Source organism: Doryrhamphus excisus, chromosome 1 (genome assembly GCF_030265055.1).
Source record: "Doryrhamphus excisus isolate RoL2022-K1 chromosome 1, RoL_Dexc_1.0, whole genome shotgun sequence".
NCBI lineage: Eukaryota > Metazoa > Chordata > Actinopteri > Syngnathiformes > Syngnathidae > Doryrhamphus > Doryrhamphus excisus.
Genome location: NC_080466.1, coordinates 39236980 through 39264401, shown reverse-complemented (window position 1 = coordinate 39264401; position 27422 = coordinate 39236980). Strand labels below are relative to the sequence as shown.

Genomic DNA, 27422 nt, shown 5'->3' with positions numbered 1-27422 from the left:
ATAACCAAGACGTGTGTAAAATTGTAGGTTGTATGATAACCAAAGCATGTGTAATATAGTAGATTATATGATAACTAAGACATGTGTAATATAGTAGATTATATGATAACTAAGACATGTCTAATATTGTACGTTGTATGGTAACCAAGACATATGTAATATAGTATGTTGTATGATAACCAAGATGTACGTAATATAGTGTATGTATGATAGCCAAGACGTGTGTAAAATTGTAGGTCGTATGATAACCAAGACATGTGTAATATAGTAGATTATATGATAACCAAGACATGTCTAATATAGTACGTTGTATGATAACCAAGACGTACGTAATATAGTGTATGTATGATAACCAAGACGTGTGTAAAATTGTATGTTGTATGATAACCAAGAAGTGTAATATTGTACGTTGTATGATAACCAACACACGTGTTGTATGATAACCAAGATGTGTAATATTGCATGTTGTATGATAACCAAGATCTGTAATATTGTACGTATTATGATAACCAAGACACGTGTACTACAGTGTATTGTATGATAACCAAGATGTTAAATATAGTACGTTTTCACTTTGCACTTTTCAGACAGGTTGACATACAGTACTTCATGTCTCGTACTATACTAACCATTACTGTTACCGTGGACTGTGCACGCACACGTGTTATTTGTTTGTCCCCACTGTTCCATTGGTGCCATCATGAAAGGCCATCAGAGGACCAAGCGTATTCCCGTTCAAGCCCGCCCAATCTGCACTTTGCACTTTGTTGGCTTTGCAATAAAACAAACACCTACGTTATTACTACCATTATGCTGTCATTTATTGTCTTTCTCTCCTCAAGTATATCTATACAGTATATATCTATACTGTACTATGGTGCTGTTTGTCAGCAGGCCAAGCATTGCTAGGGTAGATTACAAGCAAGAGGGGTGATGGGGGGGGGGGGGGTTGATTTACAGAAGAAAAGACAAAAGATGGAATGATGGAAATCCATTCATACACTATATCATCAGATACCATGTTGATACAGTACAAATACAGACGTGAGTCACACTTTCTGGGGGGGTCCAAGCTTTTCCAGCAAGGGTCACATGTAGGAAAGTTGATAGATGACATAACATACATCCATGCATACATTAAAGAGGCTGAAAGCAATCAAATGTCGGTCAATGTTTATGAAATCTCTTAAATTTTTTTGTACCAAATTCTGTTTTTTGTACCTTTTGCGTTGAGGTCCATTCATGGAATGCTATGCAATATTGATGCTGCTAGCCAGTTTCGACTGGTAGCTTGGCTAACTTTTCTGACGCCATGTCGTAAAGCTAATTCATTTATTTGATTTGTACAATGTGCCACCTCTGCCAAAAACGGATCTGCGGGCCGCTAATGACGTTCTAACAAATCTCCCTCTTTCTCTCCCTCTCAAGCAGGCTTCACTACACATCTTAAAAAGCAGTCTGGAGCTTTGCTAACCATCTACAAACGTGGTAGCTCGAAGTTGGACCATGTTGTTTTCCTTCAGCCGCGAGGTGAGTGTAATGTTAGCGCTTTAGCTATGCTAGTGCCGCTAACATTAGCACCCACTGCTTAATGTTTTGTTGTTGTATGAGATACATTACGTAGGACGGGATCAAGCACACAATAGCATTCCATATGAGTAAAAGCACAGTGGTCAAAATTCTGTTAGCATCCAGGCTAACACGCTATCGTGGGAAAAACAATGCATGAAGGACCTTTAACTTTAACTAATAATTCAAATGTGGGCTTATAGGAAAGCTTCCATTGAAGCATCTTCATCAAATCCAAATCATAAGGCATGCTTACAAGCCATGAGGAATAATAATTCACATTCCGGCTCTGCCTAAGAAAACCATCAGCAGCCAATCCGAGGCAGCGAGCCGTGAAGCTACACGTGGGAGGAGGGCTCCTTTCCGGCTGGCGTTCTTCCACCATCATGGGTGCGTGCCGGCCTCCACCCCAAACTGGGCTTTTGGCTTACAGCATCTATTCTATCATCACTTTATTCACATTGGCGAACGAGGGTCTCTTACCGCCTTTAAGGTTATTTATGAAGATCATCTGGACATCTTACTCGATTTTGCTTTATTTTACTAAAAAAAGGTTTATACTTCATAGGCATGATGAATAAGATGAGACAAGATTCCTTTCAATGACAATCTATGCCAATCTGCTAATATAATTTTTACTAAGTTACACATTGTGTGTGTATAATACCAGCCCCGCCTCCACCCGTGGACACTGTATGACTGACAGAAGAGCTTACTCCGTTCCTGCCGTTGTTCTATGGAAAAAAAATGCAAAGGTGAACCCTGTTCTTGTCAGACATTCACACACACACGCCAATATATTGATGATCCACTTGCCCACCACACAGACAAATCTTCAGACCTTTTCATCAGGTAAGATCTTTGGACACCCTTAGTTACTTTGATACCCTGCCAGAAGGTCATGAAATGATTGTAAGGGCATGATGGACGGATATACACGCTGACAATAAGTTGCTCTCCACCCTAAATGCTCATCTCCAAAAAGTGCAATACAAGGCACACACTGACAGGTGATTCCCACCTGAAGATCAAGTTCATTCACATCTCTTAAGAATACTCCTGGGATGGAAGCATTTCATCGATGGAAAAAAAAAAAAAAAAGATAAGAACCCCTAACTTCTGCCGGAGAAAGAGAGAGATAGCGTCCTCGGGACCACGTCTTCACAGTGTCGCCATGACGCTGATCGAGAGGTTTGCTGCAGACTGCATACAAACCCATAAGCTCCTGTATGTACACAATATTTCCTACTGTAGATACTGTACAATACGAGGCAACGCCAGGAACGCAGAGCATCTCTGCTTACTGTACGTCACGCCTCCATTCACCTTTGATTGCAATTTAGTCCATCATCCACAGACATGAACACATATCTTTGTCTTCTCTGTGTGTTATAAAGATATAAAAACAGGTAAACATAAACATGTCAGTGATTAATGCACGTCATGGGACACACCTATACAAAAAGCTCCAGTAATGTTTTCTATCCATGCTGTGAGCATGCAGTAACAGTTACATTGATGATAACATGTTATACTTGTAGTATTTTAGTACTACTTCCTTCTTGGGTACATTGATTTCACATAGCTACACCTAGCTTCCAAAACAAAAAACAGCTCCAATATGTAGCATTACCTTTAGCTAGTGGCGTAAGGCATTGGGAGCCAGTGTGTGCTCAAGCTAGTCGCTAGCCTCCTAGTAGCTAGGTGTCACTACTCCAGTAATGTAGTTCTTAGGCGTAATAATACAATAAGAACAATGTGCTTCATATGCAGATCACATGATGGAAATTGAGTCTTGTTGGCTTTTTGAAGGTGGAATAGGTGTGTCCAATGACGTGCATTGTTAGCTGCCTCTTTTTATATCTTTAGAAGGTCCAGAAGAGAGACGTGTGTTCATGTCCCACATCAGGATTGTGGATGGTGGCCAACATTGCAAAGATTTTGCTTCAGTCATCATTTAGAAAACGATCATAGTACTGCACATGAGCAGGAGGTATGCAAATGATGAGAAGGATTATATACAATATTTGCACGTGGATTATAATGCTGTTTTTTGGAAGACGCTGCTACTTCAGATTAGAGAGTTCTTGCTTTGGGGTCTTGATGTGCCGCCCTTGGGATGGGAGCTGGAGCATCCGGGGCTGAAGGCGTAGCAGGAAAGGCGGAGAGGGCGAGGGTCGAATGAGGTGATTGGCCGAGAGAAAGAGGAGTGTCGGTTCCCGTGGCGTCTATGTTGCTTGTGGCGTTGATCTCGGGCCATGACAGGGCAGGGTGGCCGCTCTCCACGCCTGGGCTCATCCATGAGGACACCTTGAAGGTCAGATCACGGGTTAGATCAGGGGTCTCAAACATGCGGCCCGCGGGCCAAATGTGGCCCGCAAGACACTAGCTTGAGGCCCCCGCCTTGATATGAAAGTTTAATGCGCAAGTTTGATATGGATGCTGTATGGTATCATGTACCCAGAAAAAATTATTACGTTTGATTAATGTTCATGTTAAAAGTTAAATAACTGTTAATAGTTATTCTCCCTATCCGTGTGGAAGTGGTAAGTTTTTGGCTATTTAAGTTTAAAGGAAATAACTTGAAGGCTACCGTTTAGGTCGCTAGCTCTCTAGTTTGTGAGTTAGCATGTGTCTCAAGACCCTGCAGTTGCGCAATATGTTGTAAATAAAAAGAGTATAAATGTGACTATAGTCGTGTTTTGTCATGTCTACAGGGCTCTAATAATGCTTTGTTCATTTTAATCTGAAAAAAATATTTTGTCTACCCACCAACTATATGTGGTTTCTTAAGTTTTTATTATTTGCCGTTTTTATTATTATTATATTTATTTATGTACTTTTCCTATGGCGTCATGATGTCATGCAGCGTTTTCTTCACCTCTGAGGTACTTGCAGCTTGCTGAGGAGTTGGGGGGAGCATCTGCCCCACAAGCTGCTCCCCACCAAGGCGCAGGGAGTTGGTGCGCGGCCTGTGAGTGACGATTAGAAGCTCCTGGGCCCAGTGGTCCATCAGTCTTTGCAGATCTTCAGACAGGTTGATATCAGCGGCGCTCCCAGATATGGCGGCGTAGCCTCCCGTCTTGTTGTTGCTGTTGTTGGCTTGAGCCTGCGCCAGGCCCATCACCGGCTGGTGAGGAGGCGGTGTGGCACCGGTGGGCGGCTGCTGGGATGGATTAACCGCCCCTGAACCGGCACCGAACCCTGGCACACAGACGAGGAATAACTCCATCATGCTTACTTACTGACAGGGTATCTTTCCTACTTAAGTGAAGAACATACTGTTCCCTCGCTCTTTGCCAAGACACAGTCGCTTCAGCGTCGTCCCTACGACACAAAACACACGTCACTAAGCTCCTCCCCGACTCCCACTTGAAGGAACATCAAACACAAAGCCGAGCAACAAACTCAATAAGAAGCAAAATGAGGAACAGCAAAGTGCAGCCTGATGGAAGACACACATTCATCTACTGTATATACGCTACTCACAATACTGTATACTGTGTACTGCATACTGTATACTATATACTGTATATACTGATGAACGTGTAAGTGATAATATTTCTTCTTCATTCATTCATTCATTCATTTTCTACCGCTTTTCCTCACGAGGGTCGCAGGGGTGCTGGAGCCTATCCCAGCTGTCTTCGGGCGAGAGGCGGGGTACACCCTGGACTGGTCGCCAGCCAATCACAGGGCACATATAGACAAACAACCATTCACACTCACATTCATACCTATGGACAATTTGGAGTCGCTAATTAACCTAGCATGTTTTTGGAATGTGGGAGGAAACCGGAGTACCCGGAGAAAACCCACGCATGCACGGGGAGAACATGCAAACTCCACACAGAGACATGGCCGAGGGTGGAATTGAACCCTGGTCTCCTAGCTGTGAGGTCTGCGTGCTAACCACTCGAACACCGTGCCTCCCGCTTATTTCTTAAACCTAAATACTTTTTCATAACTTGAATAATCACGTGGAAGGAAGATGTTGAATGTTGGCGGATGTCAAGTGCAGGTGTACCTAATGTTGTGGCCAGCAAGCGCATGCATCGGTGTGTGTTTATCCAAAGTCCAGACACGCTGGAAGTGCAATTTTGACACTTCAATTCCAGCCTCAAATTTCATCTCATGTGTCCGCGGTTTGAATAAACACGAGAAAAAGCAGAATGAGCAGCAAAGTGGCAAGAATCAATGAAAAGGAAAAAAAAAAGTCTTTCATGACATACAAAGTAGAGCTAAGCTTCATTTTTAGGAACCATCCACAATCCTTCTGTGGGACGTGAATACACGTCTTTGTCTTCTCTGTGTGGTGTAAAGATATGAAAACAGGTGAAAAGAGGCAGCTAATGAATGCACGTCATGGGACACACCTATTCAAAGAGCTATCCATGCATGTGAGCATGTAGTAACAGGTTGATGATAACATGTCATACTTGTAGTATTTTAGTATCGTATTTTATTTTATTTATTTTTATTTATTTTATTTTTTATTTTAGTATAACATGTCATACTTGTAGTATTTTAGTATCGTATTTTATTTTAGTTATTTCTATTAATTTAATTTAATTTTTTTATTTTAGTATAACATGTCATACTTGTAGTATTTTAGTATAACTTCCTTCCTGGGTGCATTGATTTCGCATAACAACATAGAAAGGAATGCTACACCTAGCCTCCAAAACTACAAGACAGCTCCGATATGTAGCGTTACCTTTGGCATTGCTAGCCTGCTAGTAGCCAGATGTCACTACGCCAATAACGTAGTTCTTGGGCGTAACAATGTTCATAAGAATAATAAGAACAATGTGTTTCACATGCAGATCACATGATGGAAATGGACGACGTTCCTTGAAGGCAGCATGTAATGCTGTCCCAGGCTGGTACTGGTGGATGGTGGTTCCGTAGTTATACATTCATTCATTCATTCATTTTCTACCGCTTATCCTCACGAGGGATAAACTCCACACAGAAATAACCGAGGGTGGAATTGAACCCCTAGCTGTGAGGTCTGTGCGCTAACCACTCGTCCGCTGTGCAGCCCCTAGCATCGTTATTCATTCATTCATTTTCTACCGCTTATCCTCACGAGGGTTGCGGGGGATGCTGGAGCCTATCCCAGCTGTCTTCGAGCGAGAGGCGGGGTACATCCCGGACTGGTCGCCAACCAATCACAGGGCACATATAGACAAACAACCATTCACACTCACATTCATACCTATGGACAATTTGGAGTCGCTAATTAACCTAGCATGTTTTTGGAATGTGGGAGGAAACCGGAGTACCCGGAGAAAACCCACGCATGCACGGGGAGAACATGCAAACTCCACACAGAGATGACCGAGGGTGGAATTGAACTCAGGTCTCCTAGCTGTGAGGCCTGCGCGCTAACCACTCACATTCAATTTAGAGTCCCAATTAACCTAGCATGTTTTTGGAATGTGGGAGGAAACCGGAGTACCCGCCGAAAACCCACGCATGCACGGCGAGAACATACAAACTCCACACAGAGATGAGCGAGGGTGGAATTTAACTCAGGTCTCCTAGCTGTGAAGTCTGCGCGCTAACCACTCGTCCACCGTGCAGCCCAGTAACGTAGTTCTTTGGCGTAAAAATGTTCATATGAATAATATAAACAATGTGCTTCATATGCGGCTCACATGATGGAAATAGCTGCCTCTTTTGTTGTGGATGATGTGATCATGTGATGATGTGATCATGTGATCATGTAAAAGAGCAGACTTTTCCTTGAGGAGGAGTGTAAAAGACAGAAGAAGAAGGCAAAGGTGGAGCAAAGCAGCAAGAGAAGAGATACAAACAGATAGATAAAGGCACAGGCCCACTGAGGAATCTAGCTCTGGGCTTGCTAGAGGATTTATAGGTGACTCGGTCTGATGCTTGAGGGGGATTAGACCAGCCTGTAAAGGATAATATAATATATGAAAGGGAGAAGAGTAAGAAGAGCACACCTGGATGAATACTTGTGGTGCAAGATGGGTGCATTGTTGGCTTACCTTGTCCTGGTGGGGCTTGTGCACCGGTGGAGTCTGCATAGAGTCCAGCGTAAATGTCATCTGATGACAAGGAGCCTTTAAGGGAGCAGGGCTGCTGAGTGTGTACGGGTCCCGGGGTGGCTATGGTTCCCCTGGCCGGAGATCCGTTTAAACTGACGGTCGTCTCCCCGGTTCCCGGAGCAGCTGATGCAAATACGGGACACATCAGGACGGAAAGTTTGTCAACCACGCTCAACCGATGCTCACCGCTTCTGCTGGAGTCGCCGCTTTTATTCGTCACGTGTCGAAACTGCTGCACCAGAGGACTGAGGAGTTTGCCGGGTTTCAGTCTGTGCCTGCCGGATCTTTTTCGGCGGCCTGCAGGAGGCGCGGCGTGCGAGTACGTCAGCCCCGAGGGAGGGGGTTTGCCCAGACGGCGATACAGCAGCTCCACTTCTCCTCGCTGGTGGGCCTGCAGCTCCGAGATCTCCCTCAGGTGCCTGAGGGAACGCAAGCAAGATAGCAAACCCGTTTCAAATGCAACAGGAAACTTCTATACTTTAAAATATCTGATTCATATTTCACTGTGATAAGCAACACAACCAATGTTGTAATGAATTATGAATAACAGCAGCAACTGTAACACGCAGGAATTTCACACATTACTAACATTTTAAAGTACATGCAGAGCTAAATAAAGCCAACTGTCAGCCCCAATTCAAACCTAACTTGACCTGCCCCCCTGTCACCCTAATGTGACCTGGTCAACCCCCGCCCCTCCTAACGTGACCTGGTGAGCCCCTAACCCTAACTTGACCTGGTCACCCCCCCCAACCCTAACGTGATCTGGTGAGCCCCCAACCCTAACTTGACCTGGTCACCCCCCCAACCCTAACGTGACCTGATCACCCCCCCAACCCTAACATGACCTGGTCGTCCCCCAACCCTGGCCAGCCCCCTCACCCAACTTGACCTGGTCACCACCCAACTCTAACATGACCTGGACAACCCCCCCCCCAACTTGACCTAGTCACCCCTCCAACCCTAACGTGACCTGGTCACCCCCCAACTCTAACGTGACCTGGTCAGCCCCCAACCCTAACGTGATCTGGCCCCCAATCCTAAGGTGACCCCCCCAACCCTAACTTGACCTGGTCAACGCCACCACCCTAACATGACCTGGTCACCCCCCAACTCTAATGTGACTGGGTCAACCCCCCCCCCACACACACATCCCAACATGACCTAGTCACCCCCCAACCCTAACTTGACCTGGTCAACACCCTCAACCCTAACATGACCTGGTCACCCCCCCACCCTAACGTGACCTGGCCGTACCCGAACCCTGGTCAACCCCCCAACACAACTTGACTTGGTCACCCCCCAAATCCTAACATGACCTGGTCAACCCCCCCAAAACTAACATGGCCTGGTCACCCCCCAACCGTAACATGACCTGGTCACCCCCCAACTCTAATGTGACCTGGTTAACCCCCAACCCCATCCTAACGTGACCTGGTCAACCCCCCACCCTAACGTGACCTGGTTGTCCCCGAACCCTGCTCACCCCCCCAACACAACTTGATTGGTCACCCACACAACTTTAATGTGACCTCGTCACCCCCCAAATCCTAACATGATCTGGTCAACCCCCAAAACTAATTTGACCTGGTCACCCCCCAACCCTAACGTGACCTGGTCACCCCCCCGTTCCTAACATGATTCCTAGCATGAAGATGAGAAGAAAGGGAAGAAGTGATGCTTACTTCTCCCTGAGTCTCTGTAATTCTCTCTTCATGTCCGAGTCCTCCATTTCCGAGTCATTATCACTGCTGGCGTAGGCGGAGCCGGCCACGCCTCCGTGCCTGCTCGGAGAATCTGAGCTCTGCACGCTGCTGCTGCGCCCTGAACGTCTGAGGAAGGCCACCGCCCTCTTCATCAGGTCGCTTCCTCTGCGCTCAGAGCGAATGTGCTGACTTAGGGCGGGTGGGGCCGCCTTAGCAGGGCTGCTCTCAGCCCCCGAGTCGGAGGAGAGGAAGCGGGCGTGGATTGTGATGTCGGCGGGCACGGAGGCCGAGGTGATGCCGTGAGGCAAGGAGCTCTGGTTGGTTGCAGACGGAGGCGTGTCCAAGTAGAAGTCAGGAGGGGCGGAGTAGCGACTGCTACGTGTTCGCTGCGTCTGGTCGTCCTCGGCGCTGACCACCGAGAAGCGGCCGATGGTGGTGGAGGGAGTCATGGTCTCCATGGGAACATCGAAGCATGCGGGGTGCGCTGGCGAGGCGACGCTGCTCCAGCTCCTCTGCTTCACGTCTCGCTTGTTGGCCACATCGGGAGGAACCGACATCATCTGACAGATCATGAAGACCAAGTGGAAGCACTTCAGCACTTTAGATGATATTTCATACTTCACATACACACCTTAAATCGGCCTCTTGGCCCAGAGCAGGAGACGGAGTGAGAAACGTGCCTTTTAGAACGGGAAGCTGCAAACATGAATGAGAAATGGAGACGTGCGTGGCTGCTTCCATGTTGGATGATGTTCGGCTCTGAAGGAATACGTACCACACACGGCCGAGTCGCTCAGAGTACTCAAACTATCCATTCTCTCTGGGATTTGAGGCTGCGGGACACGAAACAGACAAGACAGTCAGATTGTGTTTGTTGACATACGTGACCAGAATATATACTATATAATATATAATATAATATATACATATTGGACAATATAACAATGCTAGGGGCTGCACGGCGGTCGAGTGGTTAGCGTACAGGCCACACAGCGAAGAGACCCGAGTTCGATTCCACCCTTGGCCATCTCTGTGTGGAGTTTGCATGTTCTCCCCGTGCATGCGTGGGTTTTCTCCGGGTACTCCGGTTTCCTCCCACATTCCAAAAACATGCTAGGTTAATTAGCGACTCCAAATTGTCCATAGGTATGAATGTGAGTGTGAATGGTTGTTTGTCTATATGTGCCCTGTGATTGGCTGGCCACCAGTCCAGGGTGTACCCCGCCTCTCGCCCGAAGAAGACAGCTGGGATAGGCTCCAGCATCCCCCGCGACCCTCGTGAGGATAAGAGGTAGAAAATGAATGAATGAATAATGATGCCAGGGGCTGCATGGTGGTCGAGTGGTTAGCGCACAGACCTCACAGCGAGGAGACAAGGGTTCAATTCCACCCTCGGTTATCTCTGTGTGGAGTTTGCATGTTCTGGGTGTTTTCTCTGGGTACTCTGGTTTTCTCCCACATTCCAAAAACATGCTAGGTTAATTAGCGATTCCAAATTGTCCATAGGTATGAATGTGAGTGTGAATGGTTGTTTGTCTATATGTGCCCTGTGATTGGCTGGCCACCAGTCCAGGGTGTACCCCACCTCTCACCCAAAGACAGCTGGGATAGGCTCCAGCATCCCCCGCAACCCTCGTGAGGATAAGCGGTAGAAAATGAATGAATGAATAACGATGCTAGGGGCTGCACAGCGGACGAGTGGTTAGCGCACAGACCTCACAGCTAGGGGTTCAATTCCACCCTCGGTTATTTCTGTGTGGAGTTTGCATGTACTCCGGTTTCCTCCCACATTCCAAAAACATGCTAGGTTAATTAGCGACTCCAAAATGTGAGTGTGAATGGTTGTTTGTCTATATGTGCCCTGTGATTGGTTGACGACCAGTCCAGGGTGTAAAATGTAGAATTGTTTCTCAAACCAACCAGTTGTTCTCCTGCTCTGAAGCGGGCCTCCTCCATGGGCCCTGGTGTACTGTTTCCCGAGCCTCCAGCAGCACTGTCCGGACCAGGGGGAGACTGGATGTACTCTGTGCCAGATCCTGGTGTCTCTGCAGCGCTACCCGACGGGTACATGGGAGCGTACTCCTGGTAGAGCAAGTTCCTCAGTTTCTCGTCTAGAGTTTTGATGGTGCTGTCCACAAAGCCTCCACGGGCCAGGCGTCCTTCACCGTCTGACTCGCCGGGTCCTCCTCCGTGCTGCGTTGGTGCCGGACTCTGGGGCAGTGACGACACTTTGGCCCCTCCCACGCAGGAGAAAGGCTGGTGGAGCACTACAGGCTGCTGTGAGCGCTCGCCACGTGTGGCGGCGGCGTACGAGAGAGACAGCGACTCTTTAGCCGAAGCGGGTTCCTGCAGCGGAAGAGGAGTGAGAGGGGACCCGCTGGGCGAGTTGCTCACATCCAGGGACAGGGCCATGACCAGAGGACAGCAGGGTACTTCGTCCGCCACGGAAACGGCACAGGAGATGTCCGCCGCGTGCAAAGTAGATTGACCGGGCGAGGCGGCGCCTACGGGGGATCCGTGCGGTTCGTCTGTTTGAAAAACGCTTTGTGGAGATGATGGCGGCAACGTTTGAGCTCTGGCGGGCTGGGCTTGATGCACACTGCTGATGGCTTCCATCGATGGTACCGACTGCAGGGCGGGGGGGGCAGACACAGGTGGAGACAGAGTGGCCAAGAGGAGAGGGTCCGTGTTGGACGTAATCGGTGGACTACAGAATCCATACACGTCCTGCATGAAGCCTCCGCTCCCACCAGACATTGTAGAGGAGGAGCCTTCTTCAGCTGAAGATAAAAAGATCATCTCACATTTGTCACTTCTCCATTTGTGCAACAAAAGCTGAGGAGGAAAAGAGTCACCTCGTGATGTAGAAGGTCTGGCAGCGCCGGCAGGCTGCGTGGTGGCTGAACTTCCAGGAGACTGTGACGCTGTGCCCTCAGACGTGTTCTCCTGGCTGGATAGAGGTGTCTCTTCCACGGGGCAGATTATGAACCATCTCTTTCCTGTATGAAGAACTGCAATAGAAGGTCCTGAGCATGAGCCAACGGGAGAAGGATGACGGCCTTGTGAAGGGAAAAAGGGGCTTCACCATTTTGCTGGTAGACAGGCTGGGATGCTCCTGACTGCGGACTCTGTAGGAAGAGAAGATCAGAGACTTACATGACACATGACAGATGCATGAATACGTGTTGGTGGTTACACGACCATAGCAGACGGGAGAATTCATTCATTCATCCATTTTCTACCGCTTATCCTCATGAGGGTGGCGGGGGTGCTGGAGCCTATTCCAGCTGTCTTGGGGCGAGAGGCGGGGTACACCCTGGACTGGTGGCCAGCCAATCACAGGGCCTTCATTCATTCATTAATTTTCTACCGCTTATCCTCACGAGGGTGGCGGGGGTGCTGGAGCCTATCCCAGCTGTCTTGGGGCGAGAGGCGGGGTACACCCTGGACTGGTGGCCAGCCAATCACAGGGCCTTCATTCATTCATTTTCTACCGCTTATCCTTACGAGGGTGCTGGAGCCTATCCCAGCTGTCTTTGGGCGAGAGGCGGGGTGCTGGAGCCTATCCCAGCTGTCTTCATGTGAGAGGTGGGGTACACCCTGGACTGGTCGCCAGCCAATCACAGGGCCTTCATTCATTCATTCATTTTCTACCGCTTATCCTCATGAGGGTGCGGGGGTGCTGGAGCCTATCCCAGCTGTCTTTGGGCAAGAGGCGGGGTACACCCTGGACTGGTGGCCAGCCAATCACAGGACATTCATTCATTTATTTTCTACCGCTCATCCTCACAAGGGTGGCGGGAGTGCTGAAGCCTATCCCAGCTGTCTTCAGGCGAGAGGCGGGGTACACCAATCACAGGGCACATATAGACAAACAACCATTCACACTCACATTCATACCTATGGACAATTTGGAGTCGCCAATTAACCTAGCATGTTTTTGGAATGTGGGAGGAAACCGGAGTACCCGGAGAAAACCCACGCATGCACGGGGAGAACATGCAAACTCCACACAGAGATGGCCGAGGGTGGAATTGAACTCGGGTCTCCTCCACTTGTCCATCCTGCACAGACAGAGGAGCACCTGTAACTACAAGTTGAAGTTACCTCTCCTACGTATCCATCAGAAGTCTGGCCTCGCTTTGGACTACAACTCAAAGTAGACACCCTCTCTCCCTCCGTGTCGTCATTTAACATGTCCTCCGCTTTATCCACAATGTCCTTCAGCTGATCGATGAAGATCTCTTTCTCCAAGGGAAGGATAAAGCCGTTGTCGACCTACAGCCCAAACAAAAGCGTTGATTTAGAAGCAGCAAAGAAGTGGAAAAAGAAACGTAGACTACCATGTATGTGGCAATTTCCTCAGGAGCATCTCCATCCAGATCAAATTTAAACGTCACCATCTTGTGATTGTGTGTCTCCAGTTGGCATTCAACCATCTTGTCGCCTGTGTTGCACACCTGAAAGGGCACAAGACACGTTTTCGTCAGGAACTGAGTCGGCGGGGGAGACACACGTTACGACTCACATTGAGCATGCTCAGTTTGGGTTTGCTGGTCTTTTCTTGCCGAGAGCGCGTGCGAGCGGACTTGCGATGGTGCTTCCTGTGTTTTCCTTCCCCTTTCCCTGCGCTGGTCAAGCTGTCGTAGCCGTCGCTGGCTTCCTTGCCGGATGCGACATCACAGTAGGGGCTAACGCAAAATCACAAAGCTTACTGGTTGTTAGCATTACTCACTTGTAGAAAGTTGCTGGAATCACACCTGTCATATGCGTAGCTGGCCGACCACACCGCTGCTTCCTGGAACACTTCCTGAACACACAAAAGATGGAATATATGCTCATGCTAACATATTTTGGCTGCTCCTGAGTAATTGTGATGCAGTTACGTACGCAAAATAATAGAATAGAATGTGTCTGTAAGTAATGTGCAACTGTAATATGATACATATGTGGATGAAGAAATGTGTTGTTTCATGGGGACGCTATGTCCAACCATCTAACATCTAACTATCAATGCAGGAGTCCACTTAACAACCTGTTCGGTTGTGCCCGTACCTCCGTGCAGGGATCCTGCTGTGAAGTTTCCTTTTTCTGCCATGATGGAGGATGGCTTCCACATTCAGGAGCCCCTGAGATGGGTGTGTGGATGCCAGCGGGTGGCAGAACTGGAGCCGGGGCAAGAGCAGGAACAGGGGCTGGAGGAGAAACAGGAGCAGGAGCTGGACTAGAAACAGGAGGAGTCGTACCAGGAGCTGGGGTAGGAACAGGAACAGGGGTGAGAGTGGGACCAGGACCAGCATGCTGAGTTGGCAGCACGGCTGAGCCCGGTCCAGAGAGCTGGGTTAGTCCTACGGTAGAAGAAGGGTCTGAGATTTTGGGTGATGCAGAAGATGCCGAATCGACTGGAATCGAAGTTGCTGATTGAGCCGGCACTTGTCCTGACGCTGGACTTTTTGTCCGGGTTAAAGCCACCGTTTGTGCCGGAGTCTGGGTTTCTTTATCCGCAGGAGCTGAGAGCGGTGCCGAGGCGTGCAACAAGGGGGCTCCACTTAAGTCGGCGTCGGCTGCAGGAGTTTCTCCATCTGCTCCATTTCCCAAGTCAGCCAAGCGAATGGCAGGTAGGACAGGTTGAATGGGAGCCAAAAGCGGAACATCTCCTAAATTCACCCGTGGAGTCGGAGTCTGCACCTGGAAAAACAGAACATTGATGCTCAGGGTTATATTTTTTGCCTGGGGGAATGTTTACACTGTGACACAATTCAACCTGTCTGAAAAGGGGTAGATAGAATCAGAGCTTATTTAATCCTACCACTTTTCTGTGTTTCAGCTGTCTCAGTGTTAAAATTTTTATATACCATAAAAAATAAACTATACATTAGGACAAAAGAAAAACAACATTGGGAATTCTATTTAAAGCCGAAAGAGAAAGAAGTACTGTAGAATGTACTGTAGCATGTACTGTAGCATATACTGTCATGTACTGTAGCAAGTACTGCAGCATGTACTGCAGCATGTACTGTAGCATGTACTGCAGCATGTACTGTAGCATATACTGTAGCATGTACTGCAGCATGTACTGTAGCATATACTGTCATGTACTGTAGCATATACTGTAGCATGTACTGCAGCATGTACTGTAGCATATACTGTCATGTACTGTGGCATACACTGCAGCATGTACTGTTGCATGTACTGCAACATGTACTGTAGCATGTACTATAGCATTTACTGCAGCATGTACTGTAGCATGTACTGTAACATGTACTGCAGCATATACTGTTGCATGTATTGTAGCATGCACTGTAGCATGTACTATAGCATTTACTGCAGCATGTACTGTAGCATGTACTGTAACATGTACTGCAGCATATACTGTTGCATGTACTGTAGCATGTACTGTAGCATGTACTGCAGCATGTACTGTAGCATATACTGTAGCTTGTACTATAGCATTTACTGCAGCATGTACTGTAGCACATACTGTAGCATGTACTGTAGCATATACTGAAGCATGTACTGCAGCATGTACTGTAGCATGTACTGTAGCATGTGTTGTCGCATGTGCTCGAGCATATACTTTAGCATGCACTGTACATGTACTGAAGCATGTACAAAAAGCGAGCGGTACAAGCAAAAGAGCAAAACGATGATGAGGGAAACTGGTAAAGGAAAAATGACGAAAGTCTCCTCTTCACCACAAACAATACAAATACCGTACATACAGGATGTACATACAGGAGGTGTGTGCTGAATCCACTCAAATAAACCCTGGTTACCATGAACGCACCTTCCCAGCGCTCACCTGTGCAGGTGTAACGTGAAGAGGCAGCAGAGGAGAGGCTGTGTTGGCGCCAGACTGGGTGAAGGTGTTAGATGAGTCAGGAGGACTAAGGTGGCTTGCAGGCTGCTCGGCAGGGAAGCGCTAAGGAAGACATACCATGGTTTTTAGGTAGGACATCAAACGCAGTTTATCTTGGTGGATCTGGCCCAAACCTAACGTTTGAAAAAAGAACCAACGACCATCTTCTATTTTTCTCACTAGGCCATGCTGGAGCCTACCCCAGCTCTCGTCAGACCAGAGGACTGGTCACCAGCCAATGGCAGGCCGACCACATCTCCTGACTGTATGGCCAACATGCCAAATATGCCAAATAAAATAGTGTTGTCATAGTACCTGGTCCCCAGTGGTACAATGGTGTTTACATAGTACCTGGTCCATAGTGGTACAATAGTGTTGGCATAGTATGTTGTAAATTCCCTCATTGTAACTAGATGTTTGGTGCAGGCACTGTTCAGGGCAGGCTGTGGTCATGTTTGTGCCAGGCAACTTGCGGGGCAGCTAAGGGGTCCTCTGTAAGACCACAGCCTAGCAGTCAGAAGGCTTGTTCCCCTTTTCTATACATGCCTGTCTGCGTTCATGAGAAAGGTAAGCTGTTAATGGCTGTTAACGATCGTTCGCGATCGTTATTCATATGCTAATTAGGTGGCGAATATCGCCCATTGTGTCGTGTGCCCACGTTTATTATGCTAAACGCTTTCACATGCTAGCTAACCTGTTGCCGCTCTTTCCATAGCCAAATACAGTGTATGTGTTGAGTAGATTAGCCTGTGCTGTTTCAGGCTGGTGACCTGTATTTGTGCTGATTTATTTGTTCATTTATTTCAGAAACCAGACTCATTACGGCATACCAGTTAACCGGTCAGTTGGAATAGGACTGTACTCAATACCTGGTCCATAGTGGTACAATAGTGTTGGCATAGTACCTGGTCCATAGTGGTACAATAGTGTTGGCATAGTACCTGGTTCATAGTGGTACAATAGTGTTAGCATAGTACCTGGTCCATAGTGGTACAATAGTGTTAGCATAGTACCTGGTCCATAGTGGTACAATAGTGTTGGCATAGTACCCGGTCCATAGTGGTACAATAGTGTTAGCATAGTACCTGGTCCATAGTGGTACAATAGAGTTGGCATAGTACCTGGTCCATAGTGGTAAAATAGTGTTAGCATAGTACCTGGTCCATAGTGGTACAATAGTGTTAGCATAGTACCTGGTCCATAGTGGTACAATAGTGTTAGCATAGTACCTGGTCCATAGTGGTACAATAGTGTTAGCATAGTACCTGGTCTATAGTGGTACAATAGTGTTGGCATAGTACCTGGTCCATAGTGTTAGCATAGTACCTGGTCCATAGTGGTAAAATAGTGTTGTAATAGTACCTGGTCCATAGTGGTACAATAGTGTTAGCATAGTACCTGGTCCATAGTGGTACAATAGTGTTGGCATAGTACCTGGTCCATAGTGTTAGCATAGTACCTGGTCCATAGTGGTAAAATAGTGTTTTAATAGTACCTGGTCCATAGTGGTACAATAGTGTTGGCATAGTACCTGGTCCATAGTGGTACAATAGTGTTGGCATAGTACCTGGTCCATAGTGGTACAAAAGTGTTAGCATAGTACGTGGTCCATAGTGGTACAATAGTGTTAGCATAGTACCTGGTCCATAGTGGTACAATAGTATTAGCATAGTACCTGGTTCATAGTGGTACAATAGTGTTAGCATAGTACCTGGTCCATAGTGGTACAATAGTGTTGGCATAGTACCTGGTCCATAGTGGTACAATAATGTTGGCATAGTACCTGGTCCATAGTGGTACAATAGTGTTAGCATAGTACCCGGTCCATAGTGGTACAATAGTGTTAGCATAGTACCTGGTCCATAGTGGTACAATAGTGTTGGCGTAGTACCCGGTCCATAGTGGTACAATAGTGTTAGCATAGTACCTGGTCCTGGCCAGTCTGGGCACTGAGCTGCGGGTGCAGGACGGGTGGTGCAGCAGGGAAGGTCTGAGCTGTGGTTGCGGGTCTAGTCTGCTGTGCAGGAGGGGCCGGCGCCGTTAGAGCAGAAAGACTCTGTGGAGAGGAAAGCGACAGGCCACATTTAGCGGTCGCCATGACTCAGGGGGCAACAGTGTTTGTTTAGCTCTCGCTACCACAAAGGAAGATGGAGGTCAACACGCGCTATGTGCCAAGCAAGCTTTCCTGGCAGGAATGCGTGGGGAGGAAGCCGGCTGGAGAAGGTAGCAACGAGGGAGCGTATGCATGAGCCTGCCTCTTCTTTTCCATGTGTTGAAAAGGATTTTTTTTCTACTTGCGGGGTCATAAAAAAGGCAGCAGGTTGCCGCGGCGGCCATGTTTCCTCCTCTCCTTATCTAACCTACCAGTATATATTGTCTGCCTTTGCTCACGTGTGCTGATAAGTGGAACCTTCTGTCCAAAGTGGCGTAAGAGATGATAGCGCCCCCATCTGAGAGAGTAGGGGAGCTTGTTCTGCGGCCGACGATGTGGTGGAGACAGTGGTCGAGCAGACGGAGATGTCCACCGTCACGCATGTTCCTGCGCAGATCAGTACTGAATGTGGGGGAAGGTAAGACCAGGTCTGATGAAGCAGAAGGAGTGAAGTCAGAGCGAACATGTCCCAAAGATCCCCTTCGCTTTGTCCTGTCCGATTGGAGGACGGACATGCAGGCACCGCAGTGGCGGCCGGGTTGCGGCCGCTCTGAGGGGCGCTGCGGCTTCACCGGTGAGCTTGCTGAGTCACCACGAGAACATCCGTGGGGTGGCGAGCGAGCAGAGGATAAAGACGTGCGTTGGGAGGAGTTAGTAGAGAAGTTGTGTCTGCTAAGAGAGCTTCTCGATTGCAACTTCTCCAACATGGAGGCACGTCCACGCCGTGGACACACACGGATGCAGTCAGGCTGAGCCGACGTGGTCAAGCAGAAAAAAGTACAAATGTGTTCAAAGAAGACAAAAATGGTGCGTTTGCAAATGACTCACTGTTTGAGACCGGTCTGGCCCCGGGTGTTGCTGGTAGGTCCCATGGTGCAGCTGGGCCGGGCTTTGCTGGTAGGTTCCCTCCTGTAATTGTGCGGGTTCTCGTGGGTACTCGTGCTCTGGGGGGCTGTAGACCGCCTGAACGGTGCAGACGGGCTCAGGCAGGGACTGGTAGCCATTTTGCTGTTTGCTGAGATCATCCGATTGCATGGTGGCGCTGAGCCCGCTGTCGGCTGTAAGAGAGCGCAGAGAACATGGCGGTTCATGACAGGAAGGGCAGAGAAGGTCAAGGACAGAGAAATCGGAGTAGGATTTCATTCAGAAAGCTGACATCATGATGCCACATTCAGGTGCGTCCTCACATGTAGTGGACGTGGTGACCGGGACGGTGCAAATCAAAGTCTGCTGCTCCGTGTCCTGGTCTTCATAGTCGGCCGACGCAAACGTGGTCCCCTGTGGTCTAGCGGCCCCGGGGACCTGCAGGAGGTTCTGTTGCGTCTTCTTGGCGGATGCTTCGCCGTTTCCTGATGTGACGAGGCGCTCTCTCCTCCATTTGATCAGAGCCACGCGGTCCCGGATGGACTTGCCAACGATCTTGACGTCGCAGTCCAGGAAGAACCCAGACTCCACCTGGATGAGACGGTACACACAGTAAGGTTGTGTTGCATAATTAGTCAAAGTGAGAAAGCGGTCGAGTAGTTACCATCTCCTGCGCCACAACCTCTGGTACCTCGTTCACCAGGTCAAAGGTGAACTCGATAGCCCCCGTGTCCTTGTACTTCCCTTTCAGCTTTTTGGGTTCCTCCACCCACAGCTTTAAAGCGATGGAGGATTTTTTGCCATGGTCTTCTTCATTGAGCTCCACCCTGACGCCGGTGTCCTCTGCGAAGAAGGCGTGGTTGAGAAGGTCCTTGATGGAGTACCTGCAGGAAAACCAGCACGTGCGTCACATCCAGATACTGGCCTTGACACACGAGCAGCAGCGCATCGACGCAGCCCGGGTGGAAGTTAGCAAGCAGGCATACCTTTCCTCCCATCTGTGACAGATGCACTCCCCAATGATCTCCTTCACCTCCGGGTCGCTTACTTTGCTGTAGCTGGCGGGTTTTACACCCTGGAGACAATGAAACAAACATGGCCGCAGCAATCACACAAACTGTAGCTCTAGGGCAGGGGTCTCAAACATGTGGCCCGCGGGCCAAATGTGGCCCGCAGGACACGAGGTTGAGGCAGAAAAAATTATTATGTTTGATTAATGTTCATGTTAAAGGTTAAATAACTGTTAATAGTTATCCTCCCTATCCGTGTGGAAGTGGTAAGTTTTTGGCTATTTAAGTTTAAAGGAAATAACTTGAAGGCTACCGTTTAGTGTGTGTGTGGAAAGACAATTAACATTTTTATTTGAAAAGATGGGGGGGGGGGTCCTTTCATGCCAGCTTATTTACTACATTTTCTTCAGTCATATTTGTGACAACATAATAAGTCAATGGGGGTGTTCCATGACATCTAACAGGGTTGATCTTCCAAGGAATAAAAGGTTCAGAGGAGGGAAAACTCACGCTGGTGACTTTGCGGTAGATTTGAGCGGCGTTCTGACACTCCGAGTACGGATATTCCGACGTTGCCATCTCCAACATACACATTCCGAAAGCGTAGACATCCACGGCCTCATCGTAGTGCTCTTCATACATCTCGGGTGCCATGAACTCTGGTGTACCTGGAACATTGAAACATGGTGGACTTGACATACATAACAGCATCCATGTTTCTTCCCATGCCCGTCATCCAACATAATGGTGTGGTCAGGTGTCACTACGCCAGTAATATAGTTCTTTGGCGGAACAATGTTCACTAGAATAATAATCACAATCTTCTTTCAGCGTGCAGACCTCACAGCTAGGAGACCCGGGTTCAATCCCGGGCCATCTCTGTGTCGAGTTTGCATGTTCTCCCTGTGCATGCGTGGGTTTTCTCCGGGTACTCCGGTTTCCTCCCACATTCCAAAAACATGCTAGGTTAATTAGCGACTCCAAATTGTCCATAGGTATGAATGTGAGTGTGAATGGTTGTTTGTCTATATGTGCCCTGTGATTGGCTGGGCACCAGTCCAGGGTGTACCCCGCCTCTCGTCTGAAGACAGCTGGGATAGGCTCCAGCACGCCCCCGACCCTCGTGAGGATAAGCGGTAGAAAATGAATGAATGAACGAATATTCTACCAGTAAAAGGCGTCCCTGAGGCCTGTTATGACCTGCAAACAAACATGAGGACTAGGGTTGGGCGATATATTTTATGTAACGGTTAATAATAATAATACGAAAATGACTTATACCGATAGAAATGATAAAACGTTAACGTGAAACTTCTGTCAGTCGTTCCAAAAGTGATAAAAGATGTGAGATGTAACTGTTGTTGAGTGTCACAGAACAATGTGGAGTTGTCGCTAACCAATAACACTTTTGGCAAAGGAAGCCCTCTTGAGAGTCGCCAAGCCCAGATCTCCAATCTTGACGGATCCCGTCGGGCCCGTGATGAAGATGTTGTCGCATTTGAGGTCTCTGTGGATAATCGGCGGGGTCCTGGTGTGCAGGAAGTGAAGGCCCTTCAGGATCTGTCTGCACCAACTCCTAAGAACCTTAGGCTTCATCACCTTGAAGCGCTTCAAATACCTGTGTGCGAAATGCAGCCATCAATGTCTGAAGATCACGCGAAACCGTGCTACCACTCACGTTTTTAGCGTCCCTGAAGTCATGAGCTCCGTCACCAGAACAATGCACTTCTTGCCTTTTAGTGGCGACTCCCAGAAGTCATAAAATCTCACGATGTTGGGATGCTGAAGAGCTTTCAACATCTCCGCCTCCTCCTTGAACCGCTGCCTCTCCACTTTGGACAGTTTACGCTCCTTTGGAACATTGATGGAGACAAATGAATAATGATTCATCCTTAAATGAAATACAGTAGATGCCAGTGTCTGTCTGCTATGCTGCCAGGGAACCCACAGCGTACACCCCCTGAACAGCTTGCACAAAAATATTCTTTCCCATAGAGACGTTGCTTATTTACTGTATTATTTACTACTTCCACACCCAACCGCCATAAATGAATGTCCACTGGGAGCATAATCTGCTTGTTTCAGACTTTCTAAATATGCTTTTTTAAAGGGACCTATTATTTTCATTTTGTCCGCTTTGGCTAGAGTAGTGGAATCCTATAGAGCAGCTACACACAATAACCCCGCACACAAAAGTTTTCTACTTCTTCCACAATCTCCACTCCAAAGACCTCCAAAATACTGCTGAAGTCCGCTTTCTAATTAAGTAGCAAAATGAATAAAACCTTTGGAGAGCTACTTGAAAAGTGGTTAGGAGCTACTGGTAGATCATTAGCTACTGGCTGGAGATGGCCGTGGGGTCGTGACCCCAGAGTGGGTCTCGGGTCTCTGCATGGGCAAAAGGTAATAATAATAATAATAATAATAATGCAATGGTCTCACAGCTAGAAGACTCGAGTTCAATTCCACCTTCGGCCATCTCTGTGTGGAGTGTGCATGTTTCCCCGTGGGTTTTCTCCGGGTACTCCAGTTTCCCCCCACATTCCAAAAACTAGGAATGTGGTTAATTGGCGACTCCAAATTGTGAGTGTGAATGGTTGTTTGTCTATATGTGCCCTGTGATTGGCTGGCCACCAGTCCAGGGTGTACCCCGCCTCTCGCTTGAAGACAGCTGGGATAGGCTCCAGGACCCTCACGACCCTCGAGAGGCTAAGCGGTAGAAAATGAATGAATGAATGAATGAATGAATAATGCAATGACCGGATGTCCGTGAATGCACCTTGCGTTCTTGGCTGTGTGTAAAGCAGCATGTACTGGATGCAATAATTCTACATGATTAACACTGATTTGTATTCTGCTCTTTCAGTGAGTATACTACAGACAGCTCAGCCAATCAGCAGCCTCTTCAGACCCCATTCATGCCAGCCTCCACTGCAGGCGCCGACAAGGACACCTTTTCTGCTGTCTCACGCTGCGACTTATACAACACCTCATGCTATATACTACAACAAGCACACATGGACAACACGGACGAAAGGGCAAGGCCTGCTTGGATCCTCACCAAGAAGCTGCTCAGATAAACACGCTTAGTAGATACACACAAACTGCTGAATGTAACCCCTCCCTTCCTATTTGGCACCACACCACATATGGAAAACTTTTTCTTGACAGATGCTAGGAAATACTTCAGGACAACCATAAATCCTTTCATTAAAAGGCTGGATTTGAATGCAGTACTGCAATATAAAACCTATCAAAGTCATATTCCAGCTAAATAGTCATATCAAGGCATCACTTGGCTTTGTTTGGATGGAAGCTATTCTCCAATGTTCTATGTTTGCTGGTAAAGGAAGATGCTCTCATACGTGCCACAACTAAAGGCAGGACCTCAGCTCCAAAAGGGAACCTGAAGGATACACGGCCTAATCTCAAGTGATCATTAGATTATAGCGCATACAGATTAGTCATCATGGCAGCGAGCTATGATGCCCCTCAATAATTCATGTCTACTTTGTCTTGGGGGAATTACTCATGCATGGATGCAACAAACACCATCCGCCCTTGTTTCGGCCTGATGGCTTTCATCGCAGACAGCACATCAATAACAAATGGCACATGCAGGATGAACCCTTCTTTACCACCTTCTAAATACGCTTTTTAACATGATTAGAGCCCTATTACCCAATGTAGTAGACATCAAAAGAGAAAATAAGCCTTTTAAGACATGGAAAATCTGTTTATCACCTTCTAATTACTGATTAGAGTCCTCTAGACATGATATAACACCCCTATAGTCATCTTTATACTCCTATTAGCCAATAGACTAGACATCATAAGAGAAAATAAGCACTTTAAGACATAGAAACTCTGTTTATCACCTTCTAATTACTGATTAGAGTCCTCTAGACATGAGATAACACCCCTAGAGTCACCTTTATACTCCTATTAGCCAATAAAGTAGACATCAGAAGAGAAAATAAGCCCTTTAAGACATAGAAACTCTGTTTATCACCTAATTACTGATTAGAGTCCTCTAGACATGATATAACACCCCTATAGTCACCTTTATACTCCTATTCGCCAATAAAGTAGACATCAAAAGAGAAAATAAGCACTTTAAGACATGGAATATCTGTTTATCACCTTCTAATTACTGATTAGAGTCCTCTAGACATGATATAACACCCCTATAGTCACCTTTATACTCCTATTAGCTAATAGAGTAGACATCATAAGAGAAAATAAGCACTTTAAGACATGGAAAATCTGTATCACCTTCTAATTACTGATTAGAGTCCTCTAGACATGAGATAACACCCCTAGAGTCACCTTTATACTCCTATTAGCCAATAAAGTAGACATCAGAAGAGAAAATAAGCCCTTTAAGACATAGAAACTCTGTTTATCACCTTCTAATTGCTGATTAGAGTCCTCTAGACATGATATAACACCCCTATAGTCACCTTTATACTCCTATTCGCCAATAAAGTAGACATCAAAAGAGAAAATAAGCACTTTAAGACATGGAATATCTGTTTATCACCTTCTAATTACTGATTAGAGTCCTCTATACATGAGATAACACCCCTATAGTTACCTTTATACTCCTATTAGCCAATAAAGTAGACATCATAACAGAAAATAAGCCCTTTAAGACAAGGAAAATCTGTTTATCACCTTCTAATTACGCTTTTTAAAATGATTAGAGTCCTCTAGACATGATATAACACCCCTATAGTCACCTTTATACGCCTATTAGCCAATAAAGTAGACATCGTAAGAGAAAATAAGCCCTTTAAGACATGGAAACTCTGTTTATCACATTCTAATTACTGATTAGAGTCCTCTGGACATGGGATAACACCCCTATAGTCACCTCTATAATCCTATTAGCCAATAAAGTAGACATCATAAGAGAAAATAAGCACTTTAAGACATGGAAAACCTGTTCATCATCTTCTAATTACACTTTTTTAAATGATTAGAGTCCTCTAGACATGATATAACACCCCTATAGTCACCTTTATACTCCTATTAGCCAATAAAGTAGACATCAGAAGAAAAAATAAGCCCTTTAAGACATAGGAACTCTGTTTATCACCTTCTAATTGCTGATTAGAGTCCTCTAGACATGATATAACACCCCTATAGTCACCTTTATACTCCTATTCGCCAATAAAGTAGACATCAAAAGAGAAAATAAGCACTTTAAGACATGGAATATCTGTTTATCACCTTCTAATTACTGATTAGAGTCCTCTATACATGAGATAACACCCCTATAGTTACCTTTATACTCCTATTAGCCAATAAAGTAGACATCATAACAGAAAATAAGCCCTTTAAGACATGGAAAATCTGTTTATCACCTTCTAATTACGCTTTTTAAAATGATTAGAGTCCTCTAGACATGATATAACACCCCTATAGTCACCTTTATACGCCTATTAGCCAATAAAGTAGACACCATAAGAGAAAATAAGCCCTTTAAGACATAAATAAGACTTGTGCTTGTGTGTGTGTGTGTGTGTGTGTGTGTGTTGCTGTTAATGTGTTGAAGTGTTCGGGGAGCTGAGTAGGGGCAGACAGGAAGTGGCGTTGGGGGTACAGATGTACATCACTGCGCCATAAATCAAAGGCTGTTGGTGCTTGTGTGTCATTTACACCCAAGCACACATGACCCCTGACCCCTCGGCGTGCCCCTGCAGACCCTAGCGGGCACGTGACACCCACCTGGAGTTCGCACCACGCCACCTCCACCCAGGTGTCGGTGTCCAGACCCTTGTAGACCGTCTTGAAGGAGCCTCTGCCCAGTTCGATGTCAAACTTGAGGAAGCGGCCCCCAGGTGAGGTGGACACAGCCTTCATTCCCGGCTCCTCTTCGTTCTCATCACTTCCTGCCTTGCCTGTGACGTCACAGGACACGCCCTCTTCCTTGACCTCGCTTCCGAGCGTGTCACCTTTCTCCTCCTGGCGGGATCCCGTGCTCCCGGGGCCGCCGTCCGTGACTTCCGCCTCCGGCCTCGAGTCGTCCAGTAGGCGGCTCGCATGCAGAGCGCGACTTCGAGTCCGGCCCACGATGGAGCGCAGGTCGATGTTGAGCGCCGGGGTGCCGTGCACACACTCCGCCGTGTCCGCGGCATGCTCGTCGGAGTCGGACACCCACAAACTCCGCCGAATGAACCTCTGGCGGACCAGCCCGCGGTAGTCCGCGGATGGGTAGGCGCTGGGGTCGCTGGCCCCTCGCAGGGCTGTGATCTGGATGTTGACGTTGTCATCCGCTCCGTTCTCATAGATGGGCCTGAAGGCGTTAGCGTTGATGTCGGAGTCCAAATCCGGTGCTGAGCAAAACGACGATCCGAGGAGCGGCGGGGCTTTGCTCGAATCCTCCGCCGCTTCCATCCCGGGTGCTCGGGTTAGTCGCTGGCCCCGACAGGCGGCATCGTGTGCGGGGGATGAGCGGCGGTCCTCCCGGGGCGGGTCGGCTGGCTTACCTGCAGCACACAGCACGCTGTGACGCACTTCGGCAGTTCCCAATGTTCGGCCTTGGGGGTGTTTAGCATCCACAGCATCTCCTCCCAAAATTGTCCGTGCAACTTCACCTCTGCGCGCGCGTTGCTGCCGCAATGATGCGTTCAAGGGAGGCCGTTGCACCTGCAATCATAACAAACATGCTGTGCGTGCACGCAGATGCAGAAAGAGCCGGGCTCAGGGTGCTCGGCATCCCCTCCTCCGTCCACCTTCCCCCCAGCGGTGCCATCCTGGATGGCGGTGAACGAGGAGGATAAGCTTATCAGATTATCCTCACTGCGGCACACTTCCACTCGCACGCCCCCCTCCCCACCTCGGGACGGCCTGGGTGGTGTCTGCCTGTCGATACTAAAGTCTATGGTATCGATACTGACTATGGGATGGACCACTGATCTTGTAAGGATGAATGGAAGGCGTTGGTGCTTCCATTCATCCACCAATGCATGAACCCAAACTACTTCCACCGTGTATAATCATTTTACACTTTATGGACAAATATTTTTTTATTATATATTTTATTATATAGATCATATTTGCACCTTATTATTGTAACTTTTACCCAAACTAATTTTCCCTCATTTTCCCACTCACACACACAGAATGACAGGCAAGACCACAATGATGACGATGTGGCATCATAATAATAATAATATT

At 47.5% G+C, this 27422-nt stretch overlaps 1 protein-coding gene and 1 long non-coding RNA gene across 6 annotated transcripts; one reads left to right on the top strand and one right to left on the bottom strand.

Annotated features, from left to right (window-relative positions):
- Positions 1 to 676: 676 nt before the first annotated feature.
- On the bottom strand, positions 677 to 27087 carry wnk2 (WNK lysine deficient protein kinase 2). Of its 5 annotated transcripts, none has more exons than XM_058065454.1 (27): positions 25971 to 27086; positions 21916 to 22088; positions 21635 to 21855; positions 20748 to 20905; positions 20214 to 20302; positions 19892 to 20111; positions 19551 to 19818; positions 19192 to 19421; positions 18139 to 18267; positions 16140 to 16274; positions 14408 to 15040; positions 14113 to 14162; positions 13881 to 14043; positions 13696 to 13812; positions 13460 to 13630; positions 12438 to 12480; positions 12208 to 12363; positions 11273 to 12132; positions 10128 to 10185; positions 9984 to 10048; positions 9332 to 9912; positions 7833 to 8065; positions 7587 to 7769; positions 7392 to 7490; positions 4852 to 4896; positions 4451 to 4773; positions 677 to 3879 (listed from the first exon to the last, which is right to left on the bottom strand). In XM_058065454.1, exons 1-27 carry the CDS (start codon positions 26637 to 26639, stop codon positions 3646 to 3648), a joined length of 6306 nt encoding a protein of 2101 aa, XP_057921437.1. In that variant the 5' UTR covers positions 26640 to 27086; the 3' UTR covers positions 677 to 3645. The 5 variants fall into 5 exon arrangements, with proteins under 5 accessions (XP_057921437.1, XP_057921438.1, XP_057921435.1 ...); XM_058065455.1 differs by having other exon boundaries at positions 7416 to 7490; XM_058065452.1 differs by having other exon boundaries at positions 7587 to 8065; positions 25971 to 27087.
- Positions 16704 to 26732, top strand: LOC131123677 (uncharacterized). The gene is made up of 4 exons (XR_009128744.1): positions 16704 to 16778; positions 19750 to 19839; positions 19979 to 20129; positions 23104 to 26732. It is a non-coding gene; the product is annotated as an uncharacterized LOC131123677 (long non-coding RNA).
- Positions 27088 to 27422: the final 335 nt, after the last annotated feature.